General features: G+C 35.9%; 1 protein-coding gene across 1 annotated transcript; it reads right to left on the reverse strand.

Moving 5' to 3' along the window:
- Nucleotides 1-5,305: 5,305 nt before the first annotated feature.
- Nucleotides 5,306-26,332, reverse strand: ZC3H15 (zinc finger CCCH-type containing 15). Its single transcript, NM_001046394.2, has 10 exons — nucleotides 26,160-26,332; nucleotides 17,821-17,922; nucleotides 13,380-13,491; nucleotides 12,590-12,742; nucleotides 12,069-12,160; nucleotides 10,733-10,915; nucleotides 9,196-9,342; nucleotides 8,782-8,883; nucleotides 7,871-7,994; nucleotides 5,306-6,129 (listed from the first exon to the last, which is right to left on the reverse strand). The coding sequence occupies exons 1-10, from the start codon at nucleotides 26,232-26,234 to the stop codon at nucleotides 5,939-5,941; spliced, it is 1,281 nt and encodes a 426-aa protein (NP_001039859.1). The 5' UTR covers nucleotides 26,235-26,332; the 3' UTR covers nucleotides 5,306-5,938.

A 26,332-nucleotide genomic window follows, 5' to 3' on the forward strand; every position in this document is an offset into this window, starting at 1 on the left:
TTTGCCTACAATGCAGGAGACTTGGGTTCAATCCTGGGGTAGGGAAGATCTCCTGGAGAAGGAAACGGCAACCCACTCCAGTATTCTTACCTGGAAAATCCCATGGACGGAGGAACCTCGTAGGCTACAGTTCATGGGGTCGCAGAGTCGGACACGACCGAGCAACTTCACTTTTCTTTCTTATGATGGGTAACCAGTGCAAGAAGTGTAGGAATAGTATTATCAGACAAAAAAGGTCCATGGAGTGAACAAACAATGTGGTCAATCAGCTGATATACAGTTGAATCAGTGAGAGCTGGTTTAGTTATGATTATCTACAGAAATTAACTTGCTTCTCAATCACTTTAATTTGAAAAATTATCAAAAGGATTTAGTTACTATAGTCTTAACTTTCATTATCTATTCAATAACGAATAAAAATTAAAGGATGAATATTCCTACGAATGCAATGGATTCTACTTCTCCCACATTTCTTAACTAAAATATACACAATATGAGCTTCCCCAGTGGCTCAGTTGGTAAAGAACCCGCCTACAAAAGCAGGAGATGCAAGGGACGCATGTTCGATCCCCAGGTTGGGCCTATCCTATGGAGAAGGAAATGGCAACCCCTTCAGTACTCTTCGGAGAAGGCAATGGCACCCCACTCCAGTACTCTGGCCTGGAAAATCCCATGGACAGAGGAGCCTGGTAGGCTGCAGTCTATGGGGTCACTGAGAGTCGGACATGACTGAGCGACTTCACTTTCACTTTTCACTTTCATGTATTGGAGAAGGAAATGGCAACCCACTCCAGTGTTTTTGCCTGGAGAATCCCAGGGATGGGGGAGCCTGGTGGGCTGCTGTCTATGGGGTCACACAGAGTCGGACACGACTGAAGTGACTTAGCATAGCATCAGTACTCTGGCCTGGAAAATTCCATGGACAGAGGAGACTGGCAGGCTAAGTCTGTGGGGTTGCAAAGAGTTGGACATGATTGAGTCTGCATGCATGCATGCACACACACATACAATATATGCAATAATGCATAATCATGAGGTAATCCACACGATTAGTATATTATACACCTTTCAATTACACATTCTTTGATACATTTCTATACATGCTGTAAAGTTATAAACAGATTACTCAAAATAAATAACTACCAAATAAACACAGTAACAGCATCACAAAATTCTTAAAACATGTAAAAGTAGTACTGATCTTTGTCACTGAAATACACAGTTCTCTAAAAATTAGGTAAGATTAAGTGCAGTTTTAAGGATTCATAGGTAAAAAGAGACACAACTGCACATGTAAAATTGAAACTGGTATATATATGCTCCTTTGAAAACATTTGCATACCCTTTTCTCAAGATTAAGTGTCAAAAAAAGTGGTCAGGTATTAATTGTCTTCTGAATTATAGCACAAAGCCAACTAGACAGGGCTAACAAAATTAAGTCCTAGTGCTTAAGTCCCTAAGTACCACTTAATTTTACATACATTTGTTTCAAAACCAATATACGTCTCTGGGTACCAAGTATAAAATAACCACCTTTGCCTGAAGAATGTCCTTCACAATACTTTCACAAAAGACATTTTTATTTAAAAAAATCTAAATACTCAATGAAATGTAAATACAAAATGACTGAAAAGTTTGCCTATAGTCTGATAGAAAAGCCATTTCTATTAACAGCTCTGTACTTGCTATTTTAGTTTCATATTTCATAGCCTTACATAGCTGTGACCTTCTTTTCTAAAATGTATACTCAAATTAGGCACAAAGTCTTGAGGTAAGTCATGCTACAGTGCATACGAGAAGTATCGTATTTGTGAAAAGGCACAAAAACCTATTAATTGAATGAATTGCCTATTAACAGAAAGCAATGAACAGTGAAAGGGTAAACATACATTACAATGGGGGGAGGTATTTGGAAATGCATTTTGTACTAATGCCATTCAGGTTTGTGTGTGTGCTTGTACACTCAGCTGTATTCAGATTTATTTCTAAAGATACTATGAAATTTTGTGAAGTAAAGTGGCTCAGTCATGTCCAACTCTCTGCTACCCCATGGACTGTAGCCTACCAGGCTCCTCTGTCCATGGAATTTTCCAGGCAAGAATACTGGAGTGGGTTGCCATTTCCTTCTCTAGGGGATCTTCCCAACCCAGGGAATGAACCCAGGTCTTCCACATTGCAGGCAGATGCTTTACCATCTGAGCCCCCAGGGAGGCCATGAAATTTTGTGGATGGTACTAAATTCTAGTTTAAAGTTATCTTTGTAGTTTTTATTAATTGAGAAACAAGGTATTATCCTCATTCAGAAAATACTATTACCAATGGGATATGCATCTGAAAAAAAGACAAAAACCCAAAACACAAGATTTTGGTAGTCCACCTACTACCTCTCACATGGTATTCCTTGTAGTAATACATTCATTGCTACATGTACCTAAGTTCATACAGTATGAACAGTGTGTACATACCTGGAAGCTTTAACATTAACAGTATATATATATGTATCTGTATAGATATCAGATAGATTATCTGTATGTGTATCAGAATCTCAGATCTCCACTTTAATATATAAAGACCAGTTTTTAGCCTGTGATCCTGAAAGCTCTTTATACAAAGTTCACTACACAGAATATGAATAGAACTCATTCAATACTATTAATTATCTGTAATCATTTCTGTCACAAACTCCCTTTTGTGCTAAAACCTGAGGATGGATGCAATGCTTTATGATCTGCTACATGTAAATGTGATGTTGTAGATTCCTTTTTACCACATTCTAAACCACTTAATGGTCAGAATGGCATAATTCAAATATTAAAAAAATATAACAATTACACAATTTTGCATTAGTCCATCCATGGTAGGTCCATAGTATTATATAAGTTATCTGTACAAAAAGAAGTTAATATTATAATTTAATTAGCTTGCATTAGAAACATTTTGGCAAACATGGGATCATGATAGTAACAATTATTGAGTACAGGATAAAAAGTGTTGACTGATGAAACCCCCTATATGTTAAAGAAAATAAAAAGGCCTTAGGTTTGGGAAAATGATCTCATTAATAAACTAAAGGGAAATAAGGCTAAAGTCACAGTTCTCTGTGAAGGGCTTACATTTTAAGTTTCTAAACCACAAATCTTTAAAAATGAAGCTAAGTCATCAAATAATTAAAATTAGATGACAGAGACCTACTATGTTAACAATGGAAATTATACAAAAGAGCAATGTGTGAAAAAAAACCCACCCTAAAGTTATGTGTAAATGGTCTTGAAAAACAAGTGCCAATGTCAGATTTGTTGTACCAAGACAGCGTAACTGCACTGTCAACAATACAGGAACACCTTGGAGACTGCAGGTTCAGTTCCAGATCACCACATATTACATATATGCAATATTACATTAATATGCAAGAAAACTGCTTATTACAATAAAGTGAGTCACACAAATTTACTGGTTTCCCAGTACATATAGGGCTTCCCTGGTGGCTGAGACCATAATCTGCCTGCAATGTGGGGAGACCCAGATTCAATCCCTGGGGGTAGGGAAGATCTGTGGGAGAAGGAAATGGCAACCCACTCCAGTATCCCTGCCTAGAGAATTCCATGGACAGAGGAGCCTGGTGGGCTAGTCTATGGGATTGCAAAGAGTTGGACACAACTGAGCAACTAACACTTTCACTTTCAGTACAAATAAAAGTTTACACTGCAGCTTATTAAGTTAAGTGTATAATAGTATTACATCTTAAAAAACAAAAACAAACATTAAGAATAACATGTGAAAAAATAATGCTGATAGACCTGCTTGATGCAGGGAAGCCACAGGCCTTCAATTTGATAAACATTCAGCATCTGCATTTTTAAACTGTACTTTGCTCAACAAGTCTATCGGAGCCATTTTTCCAATAGCATTTGCTTGCTTTGTGTCTCTGTCATGCGTTGATAATTCTTGTAACATTGTCAACTTTTGCATTATTATAATATGTTTTAATGATCTGTGGTAAGTGATTTTTTTATATTAATACAGTGACTTTCTGAAGACTGAAATGATGGTTAGCCTTTTTTCTTAGCAATATCTTTAAGGAAGGAATGTACACTGTTCTATAGACATAATGGTACTGCACACTTAACAGACTTCAATATAGTGTAAATAAAATTTTTTTATGCAACAGGAAAAAAAAATTTGTGTGACTTGCTTTAGTGGAATATTTTGCTGTACTGCAGTTGTCTGAACTGAACACTCAAAATATCTGAGGTATGCCTGTATATGATTTAATTTTGCATTCTGATTTTTTTCAGATTTTTTTTTTTTTTTGCATTTTCTGAGCGTATTTTTTTTCCTAATAGAAGACACAGGCAAATTAGATGAAGGCTGTCTTATACGTAAATCGTGGGTAATGAAAATTACTTTCACACTATAGCATTTTCCTTTTAACTCACTGATTAAAGAAAACTGGTTTTCAAAATCAAATGCTTGCTGTAAAGAAATAATACTTCAAATTGAAATGCTTCATTATTAAAGTATTTAGAGCTTTTTAATAAAAAGAATGAAATAAACCTTTCATAGAAAGTATGAAAGCATACTTCCACTGCAGATGGGAAACTTGGCTCCTGATAATCTAAACCTTAATAGTACTAAACTGTCAAGAACTCAATTTCTCTATCAACTTTGATGTTATCGCTGATAAAATTTACAATCATGTTTTCTTAGCTTTCACAATTCAGAAACACTTTAACTTCTTTATGCAGACAAAGAAACTAAGGTTCATATAATTAGGGCCTAGGTCACCTGACCTTTTACTTTATTACTTAATTGCCTTAAAATCCATTAGGTTAGCAAATAACAAAAGCAGCACTGTATTCGTGTTTGAAAATTTATCAGTGTCAAAGGCCCCCTGCTCAATTTTTTGGTGGATTTCTTTACACTCTTTTAAACAAGGTTATCAAACTTCATTGCACACTACTGTAACACACTGGATCTCCACAATGATGCTTAAGTAGTATTTGGTACAACTGCTTTACCTGCACTGCTAGCACATATGCATGTAGGCGATACTTAATTAGGTTGATGATCTATCAATTCAGTAATTACCCTTTCACATAACACCATCTATAGCCTCTTTTTGAGGCTAAGTATTTGTGTTACTAAACTCATAGTAGTGCTATCAGCACTCAATCTTGTAATCGGTATTAAGAGAATACTTTAAGTGTGTCTTTTGTGATAGTTAATTCTAATAGATATTTAGTAAAAATTCTCAAGCTAGAAATAGTCAGAAGACTTTCATAGAAAAACATTAAAAAAAAAAAAGTCTGTATTTGGAATTTATTGTATCACTGTTTTTATTTACAACTTTATTGGCAAAAAAAGAAAAGGGAGTAGTTTCAAACAGTTTAACACAGGGCATTGCAGTTGATCCTGTCAGATTAATGAAGTTTCATTTTAAATGACCATCTAATTGTCCAAAGATATATAATACTGAACCTGCATATGCAGTTTCCTTGATGAAGTACAGGCTCATATCTTAGGCAGTCTTTTAAACATATAAATACAAAGGAAATAGAATCACTCATTAAAAACTGCATTAAATGAAGGGTAATTTAAATTTATGTTGTCCTTATAACAACACATGCCCAATGAAAATCAAAAGCTGGAAAAGTAGTTTACACTTCCTACTTGAGTGGACAATTACAATAATCAATCATTTCCTGCAATGACCATTTATCTTTAATTTATCATGAACTACTCTGAACTTACTATGAGATGTAGCCAAAGTCAGAAAACGAGATGTAGGGAGAATATTCCTTTTTTGGAGGAACTAAGCCCTCCAGAATCAGCATGGGAAACAAACATCCTGTTGAAGAGTTTTAGGTGGAAAAAAATTAATGTAGTCAATTTCAACTCCTGCTGAGCTGGCTCAATTTTTTCATTGACTTGTTTGGTGTCATTCTTCTAAATCAAGTGTGTTTAATTCTTCTTCTAGTTCATCCAAATCTTCCCCAGTAAACAGATTTTCATCAACAGGAACAGCATCGATGGCTCCATTTTCCTGTCCTTCCCCTTCGTTGTCCTCTTCCAAATCACTTCTCTCACCATTTTCAGCCCTACCTCCGGAAGCTTCACTTAATTTGTTTTCTAAAAATAAAAATTAAAATCAATAAGGCCTAGAAAAAGAAAACACTAGTCCATCAGGAATAGCTACAGACTGATATAGTTCTTTTCCTTTTTCCATGAAAATCTTCCTTAAGATTACTCTAATAAGAACTGATTTTTCTTTTTTTGAGCTTATCTGTATCACTTTTCTAAACCTACGATAAAATACGTCTTTCACTGAAGACAGCTGATTGTTCAATGGTTCATACATCTGAGGGCAAGATTTATCTTATACAACTCTGTATTTTCTACATGACCCAACAATTAGGTTTTTAAAGTCAACTTCCATGTGCTTTGATAAATGATCATGTGATCTAGAAAATGTTCATGATCCAAGCAGCTACTGAGTTTTTGGTTTTACAAACAGTAGTTAAGTCACATGAGTTGTAATGGTGTAAATACAGCAACATTTTACCTTGTCATCAAATTGTGGGGAAAAAAACCCTGGGGCTATGCAGCTACTTCTTTCAGGCTATAGTTATTATGACTGACAAAACAAAAATGCTTCCCTTTCTTGTTCAATAACACCAATAATGAACAGAAGAGAATTTTCAATAGCTTAAAGTTATTTCATACATCTCTGATGACAAACTCTTAGGAATTAAAACCTCTGAGGTACTTGCAATTGTACCTATTACCACCAAAGCCCTACTTCTAAAAGGAGCAAATTAGTTTGCAATTGGCATTAAGACAATAGTCTGACAGCATTCTCAAACCTCAGGACAGGCCAGATTTTCCAGTTATAACTTGTATTCCTTCAGTGTAAAAATAAGGTTTAGCTTTTTTTTCCCCTCTCAACTTTTGTCTACTCTTTTCTTTCACAGCAACTGTGCCAAACTTTTAATTCTCACTCAAGACACAGTTAGATATAAATTGTATTAGCTATCTTTTGTTTCCAAATATATGTAAATCAGCCTCCCTTCCATTTTTATTCTTCATCGAAGTTAACTACTTACAGTTCCAGATCTTGATTCTATATCTAGCACTGTTTCATCTTCAATTTTTCTGTCTTTTTCAGATCCTTTTTCTCTGGCCAATATTTAGATTTCCCATACTCTAAAAGACCCTTCTCTCATGACCATGTCTCCCTCTAAAAGTTCTTAAAAGTGAGTGATTTATATTCACTTTTTCTCCTCATTCCTCATACCACTGTAGTCCCAATGAAAACTGTATACTCTATTCTTAGAATTCTTTCCCTAGTCATAATTATTTCTAATTCTCATCCAACTTAATCTTCCTGAAATTCTGTTCTTCTCAGCAACTTTCCCAAGCCTTTTCCTTTCTACTACTCTAAAACATTAATGTTTTCAGAAGTCTGTTCTAGAACATTCTTATCCTATGTATGGTGTCTGGGTGAAATCATTCACTGTTAGCTATGAATGCAGATGACTTTCAAACCTTTTCCTCCTAGGAATGTCTACACAGCATCCTAGACAATGCCACTTTTGATAACCAAAATATCTCATACTCGTGTGCTCCCAAACTGAACTCATTAGCTAAATGTCCAAACTCATTTTCATTCAAGTTTCAGTTAATGGCTTCAATATTCAATCAGCCACCCATTTCCACAGCCTCCACTGTTTACTACTTTTATATTCAGCCAGATCATACATTTATGTTACTGGTCTGGTACCTGCAGACATCTAAGTTTGCCAAGACTGGTCTAACTTCCTTTAGACAGTTTCTTAGTTTGTAGAATTACACGGAAATTCAGCATACTTACCATCCTTTTCTGAAGTATATGTGCTGAATCTTTCAAGACTGGCTACAGTAATACCTGTCTCATCTACATCTCTTGGGATGTACAGGCTTAAATCTATGTCATTTACACTCACTGAATCATCAACCTTTAAAAACACATAGAAAAGGAATGTTACTAATAAAAATAGTTTTCATACATTACTTGCCCTTTACCTCTGACATTTATCTTAATGATAGAAAATTAATAGTGCCAAATGAAAACAAATGACTATTGCCAAATTTACTTCTTTTATACACTTCTTGAGAAAGGAATAGAAATGTCATACTTGACGCTTCTTCCTGACATCACAGTTTTACATATACAATATATTTTAATCTTTTAACTCAAAGGCAGAAGTCAGAATTTTATGATATTCATATGAAAAATCAAAAGCTATTTGCTATTTTATTAATCAATATAGTTAATAATTAAAATATTAATAATACTAAGTTTATCTATCACCATTAATTCTGCTGCTGTCTTCTGCTCCCTTCTCTGTACTTTTTAGTGTCTCTGTCTCATGATTTTTTTACTATAAAGTAGTTAAACAAAAACCTTTTTTTGAGAGGGAGAGTAGAACATTTTACAGCTAATACACTCAAGCATTGAACACTGTATTAGGCACTGTCCCAAGTTGTATAAAGAAGTATAAACAAATATAAATGTACTAACTCACTTAATTCTCAGAAGTACTTTGTGACCGGAGGGATTATAATTATGGCAGTATTACGGATGAGAGTGGAGGCCTAGAGTGTAGCTAATTTCCCAGGGTAGAGCAGGGATTTGAACCAAGGCCTCCAAGTTAGTACTCTTAACTGTACTGCTCTGTTGTCACTCTCTATTGTTTCTCTCAATCAACATGAGAAAATGAAGTGCCAAGGCGTCCTTCTTACCTCATCACCACCTGTTCCCTGGGTGTAACGGGTATCATCTGCTTCCTCATCATCATCGTCAACCAGTTCAGGACGAAATTCAAACACCTCACGACCACTGATCTATTCAAATACACACATATATCAACTCAGGACAAACTTCAAACATTTCTTAGTCACTGGTTTTATTTTTAAAAAGCCTTTATTTTTTTGGCAGTCCCACACAGCATGTGGGATTTTAGTTCCTCCATCGGGGATTGAACCCATGCCCCTGGCAGTGGACGTGTGGAGTCTTCACTGCTGGACTGCCAGGGAAATCTCTGCTGGTCACTGACTTTAGACATATACAATTAAATAGAGATAAAATCTTCCATAATATAGAAATTATAAAATGAAAGAGAGAATAGAAAACCTAATCAGGAGTTTGGGACATACCACTAATGCTTTCCCAGCTTTGAAGTCTGCTTTCCTTCTTTCTATATCTTGTTCAAGTTTATCAATCTTTTCTTGTCTTTTTCTTTTCTTCCATGCAAGAAAAGATTCTAGAGTGATTTTGGTAACATTTGGACCTAGGGCAGAACGCTGCAAAGATAAAAAAGTTAATTTTCTCCCCCTAAAGTTATCTATGATAACATCTAATCATTTTCTCTTAGTTCAATTAAGTCCTTGCTATGACTGTTAAGAAGACATTAAATCTGGAGTTAACTGCTTTATCTTTACTTTACATGGCAAGGAGCAAAATGATTGTCCACAGATACAAACATTTCCAAACATTATAAAATATATTATTCTGAGCTAGATGTCTTTTCAAAATCGAAGGTGAGTAAAACTTGTCATGAGAAATAGTGAAACAAGAAATAGGAAAAAGCAGCAATACATCCAAGTTTCATTTGTGATTCTCAAAGATGAGGTTTTAGCTAGAATGTAGCAGAACTAGGATACAAACTCCAAATACATCTGACTCCAAGTCTACATTTTTTATCACAATATATTGCCTCCTGTGTGAGACACCAAATGATACATCCTTTCAAGAACAAATGTATAACTTCAAAGTTAGACATTTACAAAAACATATTTAGACCAGCCATAGCAAGACAAAATGGATACTGTTTGAAGCACACAACCCTAAATCTAATATTTCCAATAATCTCAACATTTTCACGTCACTGCCAATGGCACCCAACTCCAGCACTCTTGCCTGGAAAATCCCATGGACGGAGGAGCCTGGTGGGCCACAGTCCATGGGGTCGCTAAAAATCGGACACGACTGAGCAACTTCACTTTCAGTTTTCACTTTCATGCACTGGAGAAGGAAATGGCAACCTACTCCAGTGTTCTTGCCTGGAGAATCCCAGGGATGGGGGAGCCTTGTGGGCTGCTGTCTATGGGGTCACACAGAGTCGGACACGACTGAAGCGACTTAGCAGCAGCTAGGAGCCTTATCTGTTGACTCAGTAAACCTATCTGCTAGCTCAAAGGATAAAATTCTTGTGTTGAACCAGAGATGAGCAGATGAAGAGTCCTTGAGTCCAAGAGTGATGAAACATACTTGAAAAGCTGTAGTGGCTCCTTTCACATGTTAAAATAACCAATAAATAACTAGGTAAAATGGTGAAAAAATAAAGACATCAAGGAAAACATCTAAAACTTCAAGTTCAGTCATTCTGAATACTAAGCATTTTCATGAATTGATGTACCAGTATATGAATCTTATGAAAACAATTTATTTGATAAGCCAGTGGCTAGCACTTAAAAAAACTGTTTCATAATCCTAAAATTAATATCATGATTATGGCTAGGTTTGCATTTTTGACATGTAAGAGTAATCAAATAAAAAGTAAGGAAGCTTTGAGAAAAGTTCGTATTATTTTTTCCCTTTCATAACAATATGCTATTGTTGCCCCCAAGTGGTAAATATTAGAATTTCACAGTACTGCTTTAGAGTTTTATGCTAGAAAAAGATACCAGTTACCTCTCTTTCAATTAGATCTTCTAATGAAATTTCATCTTCTTTCTCTTCTTTCTTTTTATCTTTTTTCAAGACAAATCCAGGAGGCAGTGCATGACGATACATGCAAATATCACCCCCTCCAGGACACACCCAAAACCAGCCGTATTTGTTGTTTTCAATAGCTTCAAGGAAATGCTTGCACACCTAGAGAGACAGTATTATTAATACACAAGTAGTGGCTCAGTGTGGTCTGTTTCCAAGGTAAATGCTTAGGTATATGGAATAGGTACATTCAATTCATATCTTTTTTAAGCTAACCACTTAGGTACAGAATACCCTGTATACAGAAATGTAAATATACATTAATCTTAAAATATCTAATACAATGGTAACTTTCCTTTAGAGAGGATTTGTATAAAATATTTATTTTTGACAATGCTCTAAACTGAATTACACAAAAGGATTTGCTGCCATTTAGTCTTTGTAAATGGGATCCAAAGAGTGGTGTTTAAATATGAGAAATTAAAAATGGTTACAAGAAAATAAAACCAGTAACTTTGTTTTGGTTTGATCTTTTCTAAAAACTAACCACATGCAGTAAAGATACAAACATTATTTCAATTATCTGAAATTATAGTCAATTTTATATAAGGGAGCAAGGTATGAATGGGTGCAAGATGCAACTGTACTGAAGCTTTAGGTAATGCACTTTACAAATAAGAAGGAAACATTAACTAATAAGCAATACTCTTTTCCTAAAAGGCTACAAGAGATAAGTAAAAACAATATTCCGAATTTTTCTAACATAGCAAGGTTTTTCACTTGTAAATAATCTACAGAATGAGTATGTGGACATGAATGTAGCATCTGAGAAATAAGACTCTGATTTGTAAAAGTACATTTCCTGGAATAATACTAGATCTATTTTGTACCAAAAACTCATTTTGCAATTCATACGTAATAATATTTTTACCTTTATGAGTAAATGTCTCCCTACCATTAAAACAGAGTAAGTTATGAATTAGACACGGTAGTTTAACAGTTCTCCATTTGTTTTGTACAAAAAGTTAAGAATTCTTATATGAAAACGTGTATTCATCCATGTTTGAGAAAGTAAAACCATCTCAGAAAATAGCATTTGAAGAACTTTAGTCACATGATTTTCAAGTCACTTTTGACCAAGAATTATGTATAACTGACACTTGTATATTCCAAACACAAAGCCTGATCACCTTATCTTTATGAAAAGGTCCAGTAACTTAAATAATAATCTAGTAGAAAATACCAGAAATATCTTGCCACATAACTCTCCCTAATGATAAAGACCAAAGCAACTCAATTCAAGAAAAGGACATACTATTTGAGTTTTTGGTTTTTTCTTTTCCGCCTCACCGTGCTTCTTGTTCACAACTTCTTCCAGTTTTTTCTCATCCCAATTATCCATAGTATCTAAATAGAGAGTGATGTGGAGAATAAATACTGTTAATTTTGTTTACTGTCCCCAAAATACTTTGCATATATCCTTACACAAGAAAGCCGTATTATAAAACTCATGACCTAACACATTTCCTTTAAAACACCAAAGGTAAGAATAAATGGTGTTGTGAGATTTTCACCAAATCTAAGTAATTCAGGCAAATGAGAAGGTAGTACTAGAACAAAGTGTGAAAGACAAATACAAAACAAGCCACCGGTTTTTAAATATCTTCATTTACTTAAAGGACATAATATGATAAATTCAGATTTTACAAAAAACAACAAACTATTCTTCAGGACAAACACAGTCCTACTAAGACTGAAATGGTCTTCAAGCTACTAAATATTTTAGTAACAACAAATCAAAATATATTTAAGAATATATCTTAAAAAAAAAAATACCTTTCTCAAGTTCTTCATCTCTTGCATCAATGTAAACACTTCGCTTTTCACATTTTCTCTCCAGAGTCAAGTCATGAGAGAACTTACACTTATCTCCTTTAGTACACTGTCCTTGCTTGAAGAATGCACATACTACGGATTTGGGATCTGCACCTAAGTCAAATAGCACATGGTATTTACATTAAAAACTGTCAGATAACAAAGTACAGCTTCTTTGTAAGATATAATTACTTTTGGTTAATTTGTTATTTTCTGTTCACTGGTGTGAAAGGAAATACCACACATATAGATGAATATTAAGACATTTCTTTGAGGTTCTTTCTATAGCATATTATATCTGTATTTGATTCCTTTATTCTTACCAAAAAAGAGAGCAAGGGGGTAGGAAACCAAGTAAGTGCATGTTATTCTATAGTTACTTGTCTAGTTGGAGTCAATGAGGTAAGAGGCAAAAGAGAAATATAAATATAAATGTACTTGCAGTGCCAAGAGTTTGGGATTTGTAGTTTTTATAACCACAGGTTTGTTTTGTCTACTACCAAAGATCAAAGGTTATAAATCAACTAGTAGACTGCCGAAATCCTTAATTTTCCCTTATGCAGGGTGGAGGGCTAATGGCTGGATTTAACAGTTGTATGACACAGCCATGCACATATAAAAGGAATAAGAATCGACATTGATAATTTTGACAGAGTTATTATTTTCACAGCATATACAACTGATGAAAACATTTAAGAGTTTTCAAATGTGAATTACATTGGTAAAAACACTTTTGAAATTTAAAGTTTACCTTTACTTATTTTTTGAGCAGCAACTACAGGTTTGAACAACTCATTTAGCTCTTGCAATTCTTTCTTCTTGTCATCTTTCTTCAACTTCTTTTCAGCTTCACTTTGTGCTACCTATAATATTACCAGGTATGATATATAAATTTGATATAATATAACAAAACTGTTTTCACTACACAGTAATATCTATATCACTGACATAACAAAGACAATCACATATTACATGTATATAGTTCTTACTTCTTAATATCAATGTTACAATGGCCTTCCAGTATATATTAAATGGTGTGTCAAACTAGTAAATGAAATTGCTAAATCTTGTAGAGCAATTGACTCTTATAAAAAAACCTATACATGGTACCATGCCGAGTTAAGAGCGTATTTAAAAGCTTGCAGCGATAGCATTTATTAAGCATATGCTACATGCCCAGCATTTTTTAGCAAATGGTTCTCACCTGGAAATTTCTTCTTGTGACAACAACCTACTCCCCAGAAATAAGTAGGTGCATTTTGAAGATCAGAGATATAAACATCCTAAAATGCACAGTCCCACACAAATAAAGAACTGCACCAACCCAAACACCTTTAAGTACCCTTGGGAAAAACACTGGGCTAGGTCAATGTGGGAGACCAAACCAAACAAAACAAACATGACATATGACGTAGTTCCAGGCACACAATTTACATACCTAATATGATTAGAGGTTTCATCCAAACATTTATATGTCAGGTCCTATGTTAGATGACAGGGAATACAAAGATGAAAAGACAAAGATGCTTATTTAAAGAAGCTCAGAATCTAGTGGGAAGACAGACATGTCAGCAACTATAATATAATACACGGTGCTCTGGAAACAAAGAATGCTTATACGCCTAAGAAAATTAGACTGAGCTAATACTTTACGGATGAATTCTTTCAATAAGCAAGAAATGCAGAAACAGAAGCTCCAACCAATGCAAAGATGAATCAGGTATGATAGACATCAATGAAAAATGTTGACTGTATCAACAGGTGGACAGGGTGAGATTCAAGAGTTTAAAGTAAGCCAAGTGACACAATCAGACTGCATTTCATAAAGATCACAATAACAACTTTATGAAGAGTGGACTGTAAGGGGTCCACGAAAGAAGGCAAGGAAAATTAGGAGGCTGATGCAATTGCTGTAGCCAAGAAAGCATAGGCGCTTAAAACAGGCATTAGTAGCAAGGATGGAGAAAAGGTGGAATAAAGCTGTTAAGGATAAAACTGTTAGGACTAAGTGACTGACTGGACATGAGGTATCAGGGAGAGGGAGGAGTCTAGGATTATCATTTGTATGGTTAGTGATGCTAAACAAGACTGGGAATACAGGAGGAACAGGTTTCATGGCAGGAGGTGGAGATGAGCTCAGTTTTAGACATACTTGGTATGAGATGCTGACAGGGCAGAAAGGTGGATTATTTAGAAGGCAGCTGGACATGGATCTTGATTCCTGGACAGAAGTCTGCTTTGAGATAAAGATTTTAGAAATAGCTGCTTACAGATAATAAACTTTGGGTGTGTATGAGATTATGCCTGGGCACCATAAAAAAGTATAAGAGCAGAGAACAGTACCCTGAATAATATTAATATTAAACAAGCCAAAAGAACCTAAAAAGCCTGTTAAAGGAACAAAGAAACATCAAAGAATTAAGTAGAAATCCAGGACAAAAAAAGTATTAAAGGGAAAGGAAATTTTAGGAAAGAACTGGGCAAGTATTATAATAGGCTTAAAGACATTCTAAATCCTGGCTTTGATGATGTGGTCAGATGTGTTTAAACAGAACAATGAGAAAAGTTTTCTAAAAATAAAAATTTAAGTCACTTTATTTTTAATAAAAGTATTCTTTGTATCAGATGTTTGTGGGGACCAGAACCATTTTTACAAGTATTTATGTCAGAAATCAAACTATTGTTAAGTAAAGTATAGTTTGTACCCCTACTTGACAAACATACCTTGTGGCATGGAAGAGCAGGTTCAAATTTAAAACACTCAGGTTTCATGGAGTTGCACATGGAGCACGGCAGTAAAGCAAGAATCAATCTCTGGCTGCTCCTCTTTCTACCCCGAGTTTCATCCCACCACATGTGTGTGGGGAGACAGAAGGAGCAGCGGAGGACATGGTCTGGATCCAGACTCTGCCCATACTCCCAGGACATACCCTTGCTGTGACTACTTCAGCCACACAGGCAGTCAGTATATCCTAAGATGGACTTGGGGTAAGGGACTTTGAGGCCCTGAGCTGGTGTGGGGAGAAACATGTCTAGAAGAGACACAAAGTAGGGTCATCCTCTGTAGCACAGGGTTTGGTGGGGGTGGGGTGGCGGGGGAGGATCTTTTGCCTGGCTCTAACAGTAAGACTGCTGCTCATTTCCAGTGTTAAGTATGGTGGTTAGATACCTCAAGTTCACAGATAAAAGGCCAGTTACCCAAGAGATTATAAACAATGTATTACTGAAAGTACTCTCAAGTCCACAAAACATTTTATGGCTTTCTCAGGTTGATGAAATTTTAAATTACCAGTCAAGATACTTCCCACTGGAAGAAAAAATAGGAAGAGGAAACATGTTTGAAAGGAATCCTTACATTATGCCAGAAGATTTACATTATCTTCTCATTTAACTATCACAGAAACCCTGTAAGGGTAATTGACCTTTCACTGTACTACAAATTGAAGACCAGTGTCATTAAATACCTGGAGAAGGAAATGGCAACCCACTCCAGTATTCTTGCCTGGACAATCCCATGGACGGAGGAGCCTGGTGGGCTACAGTCCATGGGGTCGAAGAGAGTCGGACAAATTTAAGATCATAAAACAAATAAGACAGAGGGATGCATGCTCAAGCAGATCCGATTCCAAAGCCTGAGCATACGTTTTTATTAGACCAGGCTGCTAAGTCAGCAATGTACAGGATCAAGCTTTTGGCTCTTGAGTCAAACCATGTATAAGAGAAAGAAAAGTGTTGGAAGTACTAATCTGTAGACAGAATCAGTGATAGAAGTTAACCATCTTATGAATATATATTCTGGTATTTTCAGATGGAAAAAAAAGTGTTTCCAAATTAAGGAAAAGGAGATATGGTGGTGAAAAAAGTAAAATAAATGTCTGTGTCTGTAAAATCCTAAACTCAAAGCGAAAGATCTACATTTTAAAAAAAGAAAGGAGAATACAGAGATTTGAAGAAAATGTGTTTAAAGTTTTTTGAATGAGTTGCCAATTGATAAAAATAATTCCAAAATTCATCTGAAAAAATAAATGCCTAAGAACAGCCAAGAAAAACAGAAAAGGAGTAACATCTTAAGGGAAAGGACTTGCCTTATCAGCTAACAGAATATGTTACTAGGCCACTAGAATCAAAATCGATGCAGTACTGCTTTAGGGAAAGACAGAAAAGAGAATCTAGAAATAGATCTGAACATATATGAGACTTTCATATATGTCAATAGGGATGTTTCAATTCAGTGTGATAAACGATGCTAGCTATTTATTTGAAAGGAAATATGATGCAAAATGAAGTTATATGATAAATTATAGACTGTAAATAGTCAGAAAAAAATCTAGGATAAACACATCATCTAGTGGCAGGGGAGACCTCTTCAACCATATAAAAGAAAAGCTACACATATCTGACAGTACAAAAACTAAAAACTGTTGCACAGAAAAATGTAACAGATACATCACAAATTATCTATAATGTAGACTGTTGTACAGCAAAATGTAACAGAAACATCACAAATTATCTATATCTCTCTCACAAGTTGCCAATGAAAAGACAAAAAAAACAAAAAAACAAAGGATGTGAATAGAAAAGTCAGAGAAGTAGAGACTCAGTCAAAAAGCTTAAGAAAATTTTCAAACTCACTAGGAATAAGGAAAAGAAAAATGAGGTATCACTTTATACTTAATCAGGTTGGAAAACATTAAAAAGAGCTTTAGTACGTATAACTCATGCACTACAAATGAAAATGTCAAGTATTACAATCTCTATGGAGAATGATCAGGCAAACTTCTTAAAATTAGAAGTTCATTTCCCTTTATTTAGAAATGTGTCACCAGATAATTTATGCTACATAAATAAAAAGCACAAATGCACGTAAAAACACCTGTACAAGAGAATTTCTTGTAGAACTGTTCTTAAAGTCAGAAAGCTAGAAACAAAGTGATTACTTATAAAGGGTGAAAAAATGGATATAGTACAGCCACATCATAAAACAGTATGCAGCCATTACAATAAATTAGAGCTATATAAAAATGGTTTGAAAGAATATCTAGAAGATATTGCTGAGTAACCAAGACAAGATGCAGGTAAGTTTACAGAGTAGGATTCTGTTTTGAAACACAATTATGGCACCAAACATTTTTATCTGCAACAATGTTGTATTACATCCATATGAAGAAAATGCAGAAATTTAAGTTACTTACCTGACGTGGATTCTGTTGACCAAATTTAACTTGATGAGTGACAGCCTTGATAAACTTCTGTTGCTTTGCTCCTTTCTTATTCTTCAGACCAAAAGTTTTGTCCTAAAGGAGAAACAGTGTTGAAATATGTTAGCAATTTATATTAATGATACATTAGAATTCAATACATTCTTATAACTATCATCATTAAACTTGTTAGTTTATGATGCTTTTTCTGAATTGTTTTAGAATATCAGTATTACAGGATATGCAGAGTTGTTACAGCAGGATAATTAGTTCAACAATCAAGTAAGTTTAGGAAAATGCTTATTCAACAGGGTTTCTAATTCTTAAGCACATGGTATCTGAAAACCTTTACCCAGAGAGAAGGCAGCCATCCTAAATCTTCTAAATCTGACTTTACCTCAGAAAGCATTTTTCTCAGCAAAAAATGAGGGATTATGAACTTACTACTAACACATTTTGGGGAATACTGCATAAGCAGATACATTAAGTTCTGAATTGGTTTCTTGGGTAATAAACTATCCTCTCTAAACAATTAAAGAACTCAAATTTAAAATGCATGCATTACTAGCTGTTGCTAAAATGGGAATATTAAAATTGAAGTATTCCTAACTAAAAAGCAACACTTTAAATTTGGAATATTATCAAATAGTACTTTGGGAAAGCTATTAATACATAGCAGCTATCACTTGTGGAATGCGCATTATATGTACTAAATGATAGTCTTTGACTACTTATGCTGCAGTAGGATGAAGAGTGTCCCCCTCAGATTCATGTCTACCTGGACCTCAGAATGTGATTTTATTTGGAAAAAGGTCTTTGTAGCTATAATAAATTAAGACGAAGACACACTGGATTACATATCCAATGACTAGTATCTATATAAGAGAAGAAAAAGGTAAACAGGTTTAGAGAGAAGGCAATGTGCAGAAAGAGGCAGACAGATTACAGTGATACAGCTTCCAGGCCAAGGAACGCCAAAGACAGCTGGAAGCCACCAGAAACTGGGAAAAGGCAAGGGAAGATTCTTCCCTAGAGTCTTCAGGGGGATCACTGTCCTGCCTGTAGCAGATTTCAGATTTCTAGCCCCCGTATCTGTGAGAGAATAAATTTCTGTTTTTTCAAGTCACCCAATTTGTGGTAATTTGTATGAGAATCCTAGGAAAGTAACACAGGAGGCTAGACTGAGTGAGCTTCACACCAAGGTGAAAAGCCTATCAGGAAACCACCACTGGTATCTGAAAGTCTTTTCTCCTGTCTTTTCTCTTTCTCTTGAGAAGGATCTTTCAGTGAGGACAGCAACAAGCCTGGCTAGAGGATTGTAAAAGAGAGCAGGTAGGATAAGGTGTCTCTTAGTTTACTACATGGACATCTTAGTGGCTCTTTTCAGGCTCACATTTTAACCATGCCTCCCACATCATTTGTGCCTAGTTACAGAAGCAGAGAGGCCTCCTTATTTATAACCTCCACCCTCTTTCTTGCAGGGGTAATAAACAAAAACTATCAGCTACTTCTGTACTTTAAACCCTCAATTTTCAATCACTTGCCTTCTGTATTACCTAGTACCTGCCACAGTTGAGTTTCTGCAAAAATTTGCAGAGCAAATCTACTTACTTCTCAATGGCACACTCCTGGTGGGCACTCAGGCCCAACTGCTCTGTTCTACAAGATCAGTTAACCAATTCATCATCCATCCACTATCAGTTTTCATACGCTGAGGTTCAAAATTATAGATGTCTCCTAATTTCAAGTCAGAGTTTGGATTTCTTTCATACTCTTGTTTATAAGTGAGTCTCCAAAAGGAAGAAAGAGGCAAAAAGGTCTTAAATTCACCTGAGATCTTTTGAGAGGCATTCAATCTGAAAAAAATTAAGTGGCTATTTTAAAGCCTTTATTTTAGATATTATTTCTAAGGGAAGGGACAGGGTAGGGAGAAGAAAGTTATTATAGGTAAAGAATACTTATATATGTATGCGAACAAACTGGAAGTGGAAAAAATTAATAAAACATATCTTTCAATGCTCTCAAGATCACAAAGTTCAAGAGGATTTTAGTTCTAAAAGAGTATATCTCATTGGGAAACAGCTCTTTGTTCATCTCATCTATATCCATCCATATAGCAAAACTTCAGTTTCCCTACTTAAATGCCTATGCTTTAACACTGCATTATATTACAAAATTCTACATGAATTTCCTACAGCCTATGCATATAAAAAAAGGTAGTAGGTGGCATATACAAACTGATATTCTCTGTATTTTTTTTTTAAATATGGTTGGCTTCCCTTGTTTTTATAGAGTTTAATACACAATCCAATTAGAAGAAAAAAATGGTTAACAGTAAAGTGACATATGGAGAGATGACTGCATACAGCAACCAGGTATGAAATGCCATAAAGTACTTTCCTTTTACAAAAAAATGAGGTCTCATGAAGGGATGGAAAACCTCAGATTAAAGTGTTACTAGCATGAAAGTGCAACACCATCTACACATGCCTCACCAGAGGAGAGCCTGTCTGGGGTTCAGTTCATGCTTTCTGTATTAATACAGAGGAGAAGCAAACTAAGAATTAAGCAAGGCCAAAGAGAAAGATAGGTACTGATATATGAAGATTTAGGAAAGAAAAAAGTCCTCTAACGGGTGCTGGCCAGCTAGAAAGTAAGTATTCATGACAAGAACTTCTGGTAGAGGTGTAAAGCTCCAGATCCCAGAAGAAAAACAGTTTTCCACGTTTAATTACACTGTGTTAGCACATAATTAACCAGTCTAAAGAGATAATGAATGAGTTGTATTTGGAAAGTCTCTAATTAGAACTTGGAAATTATTGTTTTTTCCAGAGATAAAGGACACTTATTTACATCTAGCATTCACTAAATATAAACTCCTGAATATATAACTTTATTGAATCCTCTTAAAGATCATATTATCTCATTCTGTAAATGTGAATATTGAAACTCAATTCTTCTGAAGTAACACTGCTAATAAGGGGCAGGCTGTACAGTGTAACGATTTATAGAGTATAAGCTCTGGAGTTAGAGTGCCTAAGCTCCAGTACCAAACAGAACTGGACAAATTACCTTCTTTGCCAGTTTTCTTATTTGTAGATTGGGTCTCAACTTAGTAGCATCTCAGGACTGCAGTGCAAGTCAAAAGACTTATTACAAGGAGGTGGAGCACAGTGGTTAACAGGAAGGACTCGGGAACCAAAATCCTAACTCTGCCACTTGTTGCCTTAATAATAACCTTGGGCAAATTATTTAACCTGTTTCTCTTTCTTCAAATGCAAAAAGGTTAATAATACTTACTTCAGTGAGGGAATTAAAGGAGCTGTGTAAAATTTATCACTTGTAGATGGCTTGCTTCTCTTCCTTTCTTTCCACCAAACACTGAGATCCGTGTCTGGTTCAGGTATTATTTGAGTCTAAGCCAAGTTCTTGTTCTTTCCACCATGAAAAACTACTTCCCAGAGAAACCAGTTAAGTTACAGGGTTGGTTGGTAAACAAAGTTTTCTGAATACTACACTGTGGACCTGACACACCAACCTTGAAAACAGGATAGTTTACAATTTGGAATACTTAAAAGCCTCCCTCTCCCTTCTTGAATATAGGCGAGACCCTTATCTCAAGATTAACCTGGATTTAAGGGTCGAGGGACAGTAGATGGGAAGACCAGAGGTTACACTCATCCCTAGAGAAATAGTGGTTCTCATTAGATTAATAAGGTCCCAAAGGTAAGGTGATAAGGAAAGAACAATGTGTGTTTCAGGCATGGAAATAAAATACAAAGGAGTTTAGAGATCAGGCAGTAATTCTAAAAGGATGGCTCCCAGAGGCTTCAAAAGCCTTAACATTAAGTGAACTCCAAACCTGACTTAAAACTGACACTTTCTCCCCCTTCTTCTTACCCTTAACTAATCCTACTTCTTTTACAGACCAGCCTCTACATCTTAAATTAAGATATTTGAAAAAAGGAAGAGGGTGTGAGGGCAGGTCAATAATAAACAGTGCTCAAACATAACTGGAGTCCTCCTTTTGTTCACCAGTGTGAACAAAGGCCAGCACTGTTCTACCTTATTAGTTTCATCCCACATGCCCTCTTAGTATTTTTTTTTTGTCCATCTATGCAATGGATATTTTGCTTCTGGTTAATCCAGCTTAAGGTAATAAACAGTTGACCTTAGCCTAAGTTTTTCACTGGCAACAAGAATCACTTCTTTCTCCATCCTTTACACACCTGGATCCTGCCCCTCTAAGTTTCAATTACTACTTCTTTGCTACTACAAGGCCTTAGCTGGGCATCCTTTATTTGCCTGCCCTAACCCAGATTATCTCCCCCTTTCCATTAACAAACCTTCCATTTCCCAAAGTTGATTTCAGTTTATTAAATTTTAGCCAAAGAAAGCAAATAGTATATGCCATTTGAGACAACTGTATGAATGCTGAACAGAACCATAACCCTTTCTGATATATTCATTTCATAAAGAAAGCAAAAGTCACTTAGTCCTGTCCGACTCTTTGTGACCCCATGGACTGTTAGCCAACCAGGGTCCTCTGTCCATGGAATTCTCCAGGCCAGAATACTGGAGTCAGTAGCCACTCCCTTCTTCAGGGGATCTTCCCAATCCAGGGATCAAACCCAGGTCTCCCGCAGTGCAAGCAGATTCTTTACTATCGGAGCCACCAGGGAAGCAAATAGTTATAAATGCAAATGAATTCATGAAATTTTGGGGAGTTTAAACAGGGAAAGAAAAAAATGCAGACATTATAAGTTAATTATTTTAAGTGACAGAAAGTAAGCACTGTATAAACAGCGGTCAGTCTGATTAATTTCCCTAACTAGTTCTTTTTATAGTAATGAATTAACAACAGCTGTTATTAATTGAACATATGTCAGGTACTTTACATGTCATCTCATTTAACCCACAGTTCTGGAATAATAGGAATTAGCTCCATTTTGCTAATGAGAAATTGTGGTTTAGATAGGTCAGGTAACTTGCCTAAACTAGTTTGAAATTTTAATGCAAAATATGGGACTCAAACCCAGGTCTATTTGGCCTCGAGCTGCTGCTTCTTTCATTAAATTATGCTGCCTCTCATGCCTCTTTTTACTTCTTAAAGTTCTCAAAACCTATGTATGCTGTTGTTCTACAGTGGGTGTCTAAGACGGTGGCAGTGGAAGCAACAGAGGTATAGAAGAGGGGACAGATGGGTAGTATAACCACTTATTTTAAATCTCTTCAAAAGTGCTGCTTAAAAGCATATATTCTACTTAACTTTCAATTTTTGGTGAATTTAGAAATTTCTGGTCATATGCCTATAAACGGTTCAAAATTAACCCATCTCTGAAATGTTAACCTTTCACGTGTCAAATATAGACAATATTTTTTCAACAAAAATTATGGCAATAAAATTCAATTATCAGTATGAACCAGATTTCAACTGTCACATGTTCACTGTAAGTTTGTTGCAAAGTATACTGTCACCAAAAACAGATTATATGACTCAGCAATTCCTCTCCTGGGTATACACCTAGGAACAAACCAAACCAAATCACTAATTTGAAAAGATACATGCAACCCAGTGTTCACAGCAGCATTGTTTACAATTACCAAGGTGTGGAAGCAACCTACATGTCCACTGCAGATTAATAGATAAGGAAGATGTGGTATATATAGTGTGAAATACACCTCAGCCACAAAAAAGAATAAACTGTTGCCATTTGTAGCAACATGGGCGGACCTGAAGAATATTATACTAAGTGAAATAAGACAAAGACAACTCACTTATATGTGGACTCTAAAAATACAAAAAAAAAATTATAAAAAAAGGAGACTAGCAGTTACGGGGGGACAATATAGGGGTGGAGGAATGTGAGGTACAAAATATTGTGTGAGATAAGCTCAAGATGTACTGTAGAACATGGGGAATATAGTCAATATTTTGTAATAACTGTCAATGGAAAGTAACCTTTAGAAGTTGCATATAAAATTAAAAATGTGTAGTATGTGTTAAAAAAAAATATACATATATTTTACTTCATCTTAACTTTTAAAGGCTTTGGTAATAAATAAAAAGCCTTTCTATTAACAGTATTCAGATTATGCAAATTGTACCAAAAAATGAAAGAAGTGCTTTTCTGGATGAAATGGAATATACTGTTTCCTAACCAGGCTGAATAACATAGTATTCTCTACAAATCTAGTTTCACAAAAAAATGATAAAACTTATACCTACAATTTACAATACTTTGGTCCCTCTCTGGTGGTAGTAAACATCTAAGCAGCAGACTACCATTTAAAAAAAAATTTACTAAGAAAGACTTAATCCCACTATTCTAATATTTTTGGCTAAAGAATACAGCTGTCTATTTTCCATTTTTCTTTGATGAAGTCTTCATTAATGAAACTAAAGTCCTCTTCTCCTTACCTTAAAAATAACCTTGTTACAAGATGAATAAATCCATAGCTATCATTTTTAGTTATGGGAATACTATAATTTTCAAATACAACTGCTTAAAACAAAATTAAATATTTATTTAAAAATAAAAACTGTACACAGATAAAACTCAATAATGCATAAAGTATACTTAAACTGTCATGTAATATTTAATTCCATGTCTATATGTGAGTTTTACTTTGCATCATGGTTGAATGTGTTAACTCAACCTCAGTAAAGGAAGCTAACAAGTGAAATGCCATCCCTAAAATGCCCTTGGTTTACATAGCACCAAATGCCATCAGGTAACCATCCCCAGATATTTACCAAGAGTCAAGAGTCCAGATTGTTCAAAAAGGTACAGCAGACACAGATGTGAAGGTGACAATGACTGTTTTCAAATCTCTAGTTATGCTACTTCATGACAGTTCTTAAATAGCACAAATTGGCGGTAAGAATATATGTTGTGCTTCAGAGCCGGAACCTGGCCAAAGCTACTAGAATTCTAAGTAAGCATGTTAGTTAAATCCAATTAACACACTAAAAATTTTGTGAAATTCTGACAAACACAAGTTCTGATTAGGTTTATACAATGAAACCCTGAGGGCTTTCACTGCTATTATTTTTCAAGGCTACAAATACCAAATATTAAAATAATCATTTACAAATAAATATCTCATTTCAAAACACCCAATATGTTTTTCGTGTTCTAATGAAAAGTTAACTATTCCAGAAACGGCTCTCCATTAATTATTCAGATACATATCATGTAGGAAAATGGTCATGGCGTTTCCAACTACTTCTAACGCACACGAGGAACTGTTTAATTGGGAGTGATTAATAGCAGGAATACGGGAAGAAATACCTTGTTGTTTAGTAGCTAAGTCGCGTCGGACTCTTGCGACCCCATGGACTGTAGCCCGCCAGCCCTCTGCCCATGGGATTTCCCAGACAAGAATACTGGAGTGGGTTGCCATTTCCTTCTCCAGGGGTCTTCCTGAGGCAGGGACTGAATCCGCGTCTTCTGCATTGGCAGGCGGGTTCTTTACCACTGAGTCACCAGAGAAGTCCATACGATACGTTTATGTTATCTCAAACACGGTTCACTCTCTTAAGGAAATTCACTGATACAGTCGTTGGACTACAAATATAAAACATTTAAGAACGTCAATAGCGTCGCTCTGCCATTAAAAGGCAATAGAATCAGTGAACTAAATGAATTTACATAAATATATAACAAATTCAGATACAACACAGCTAGTGACAAGAAACCTCATCTCCCTTAAAACGTCTTTCGATTTAATTTAATCCATAACCTATGTGACAAGCGTCATGTACAAGACGGTGTGACACGATATGAAAGAAATCTCCTCTCTTCATGTGACCTCAAACAGTTTAGAAGTGGATCGAAAAATGTCACGAAGAAGTAATCTGTTGGCTTGAAGGAAGTAACCACTACTCCTAGGTGATGGGTAAAGAAACACGAAACACAAAGGCTCGTAATAAGTCGACCTTCCAGAAAAAGTGTGGTCCCAGACAGTTCAGCGTATTTTTCTTTTTTAACACAAGCCTAGAAACGTCTTCAATTTCGGTGACTAGCGGACACAACCCTGTGAGGGCACTGGGGTGGGGGTGGGGGTCGTTTCGTACGGGAGTCGGTGAAGGCGGCTCTGTGGGGCGGAGAAGCAAAGGCTGAGTGCGGGGGCGCCCGCGGCGTCACTATAGCGATGAGAGGCAGCGAGCGTCAGCAGGAGGCTGGAGAAGGGGCTGTGGGCACACAGAGCCAAAGCAAGGGGCACGTGGGCCCGGAAGACGCGAACAGGAGTAGTCGGGGACCGGGGAACCGGGAGGCTGCTTTCCTGAGAACTCGCGGCGTGAGTGGGGGAGGGGACTAGGTACTCACTTCGATAATCTTCTCCTTCTTTTTCTGCTCCGCCTTTTTGCTGCCCCCGGCCTGAGCCTGTTTCTTGGGGGGCATTGCGGAGACAGGTCGCGCCGGCCAGACTTAAGCGCTGCTGGACTCCCTCAGGGACTCCGGCCCCGCGGTAGGAAGAGGAGGAAGACGCGCGCCGCCGT

Source organism: Bos taurus, chromosome 2, assembly GCF_002263795.3.
Source record: "Bos taurus isolate L1 Dominette 01449 registration number 42190680 breed Hereford chromosome 2, ARS-UCD2.0, whole genome shotgun sequence".
Lineage (NCBI taxonomy): Eukaryota > Metazoa > Chordata > Mammalia > Artiodactyla > Bovidae > Bos > Bos taurus.

Excerpts from the sequence above, each read along its gene's own strand:
- ZC3H15 (NM_001046394.2), bottom strand. The coding sequence starts at position 26,234 with ATGCCCCCCAAGAAACAGGCTCAGGCCGGGGGCAGCAAAAAGGCGGAG. Across the intron at positions 13,492-17,820 it reads GTCAACAGAATCCACGTCAG|GTAGCACAAAGTGAAGCTGA; the intron begins GTAAGTAACTTA and ends GTAATATTATAG. Across the intron at positions 7,995-8,781 it reads AGGGAACAGGTGGTGATGAG|GTTGATGATTCAGTGAGTGT; the intron begins GTAAGAAGGACG and ends GTGTTTTTAAAG.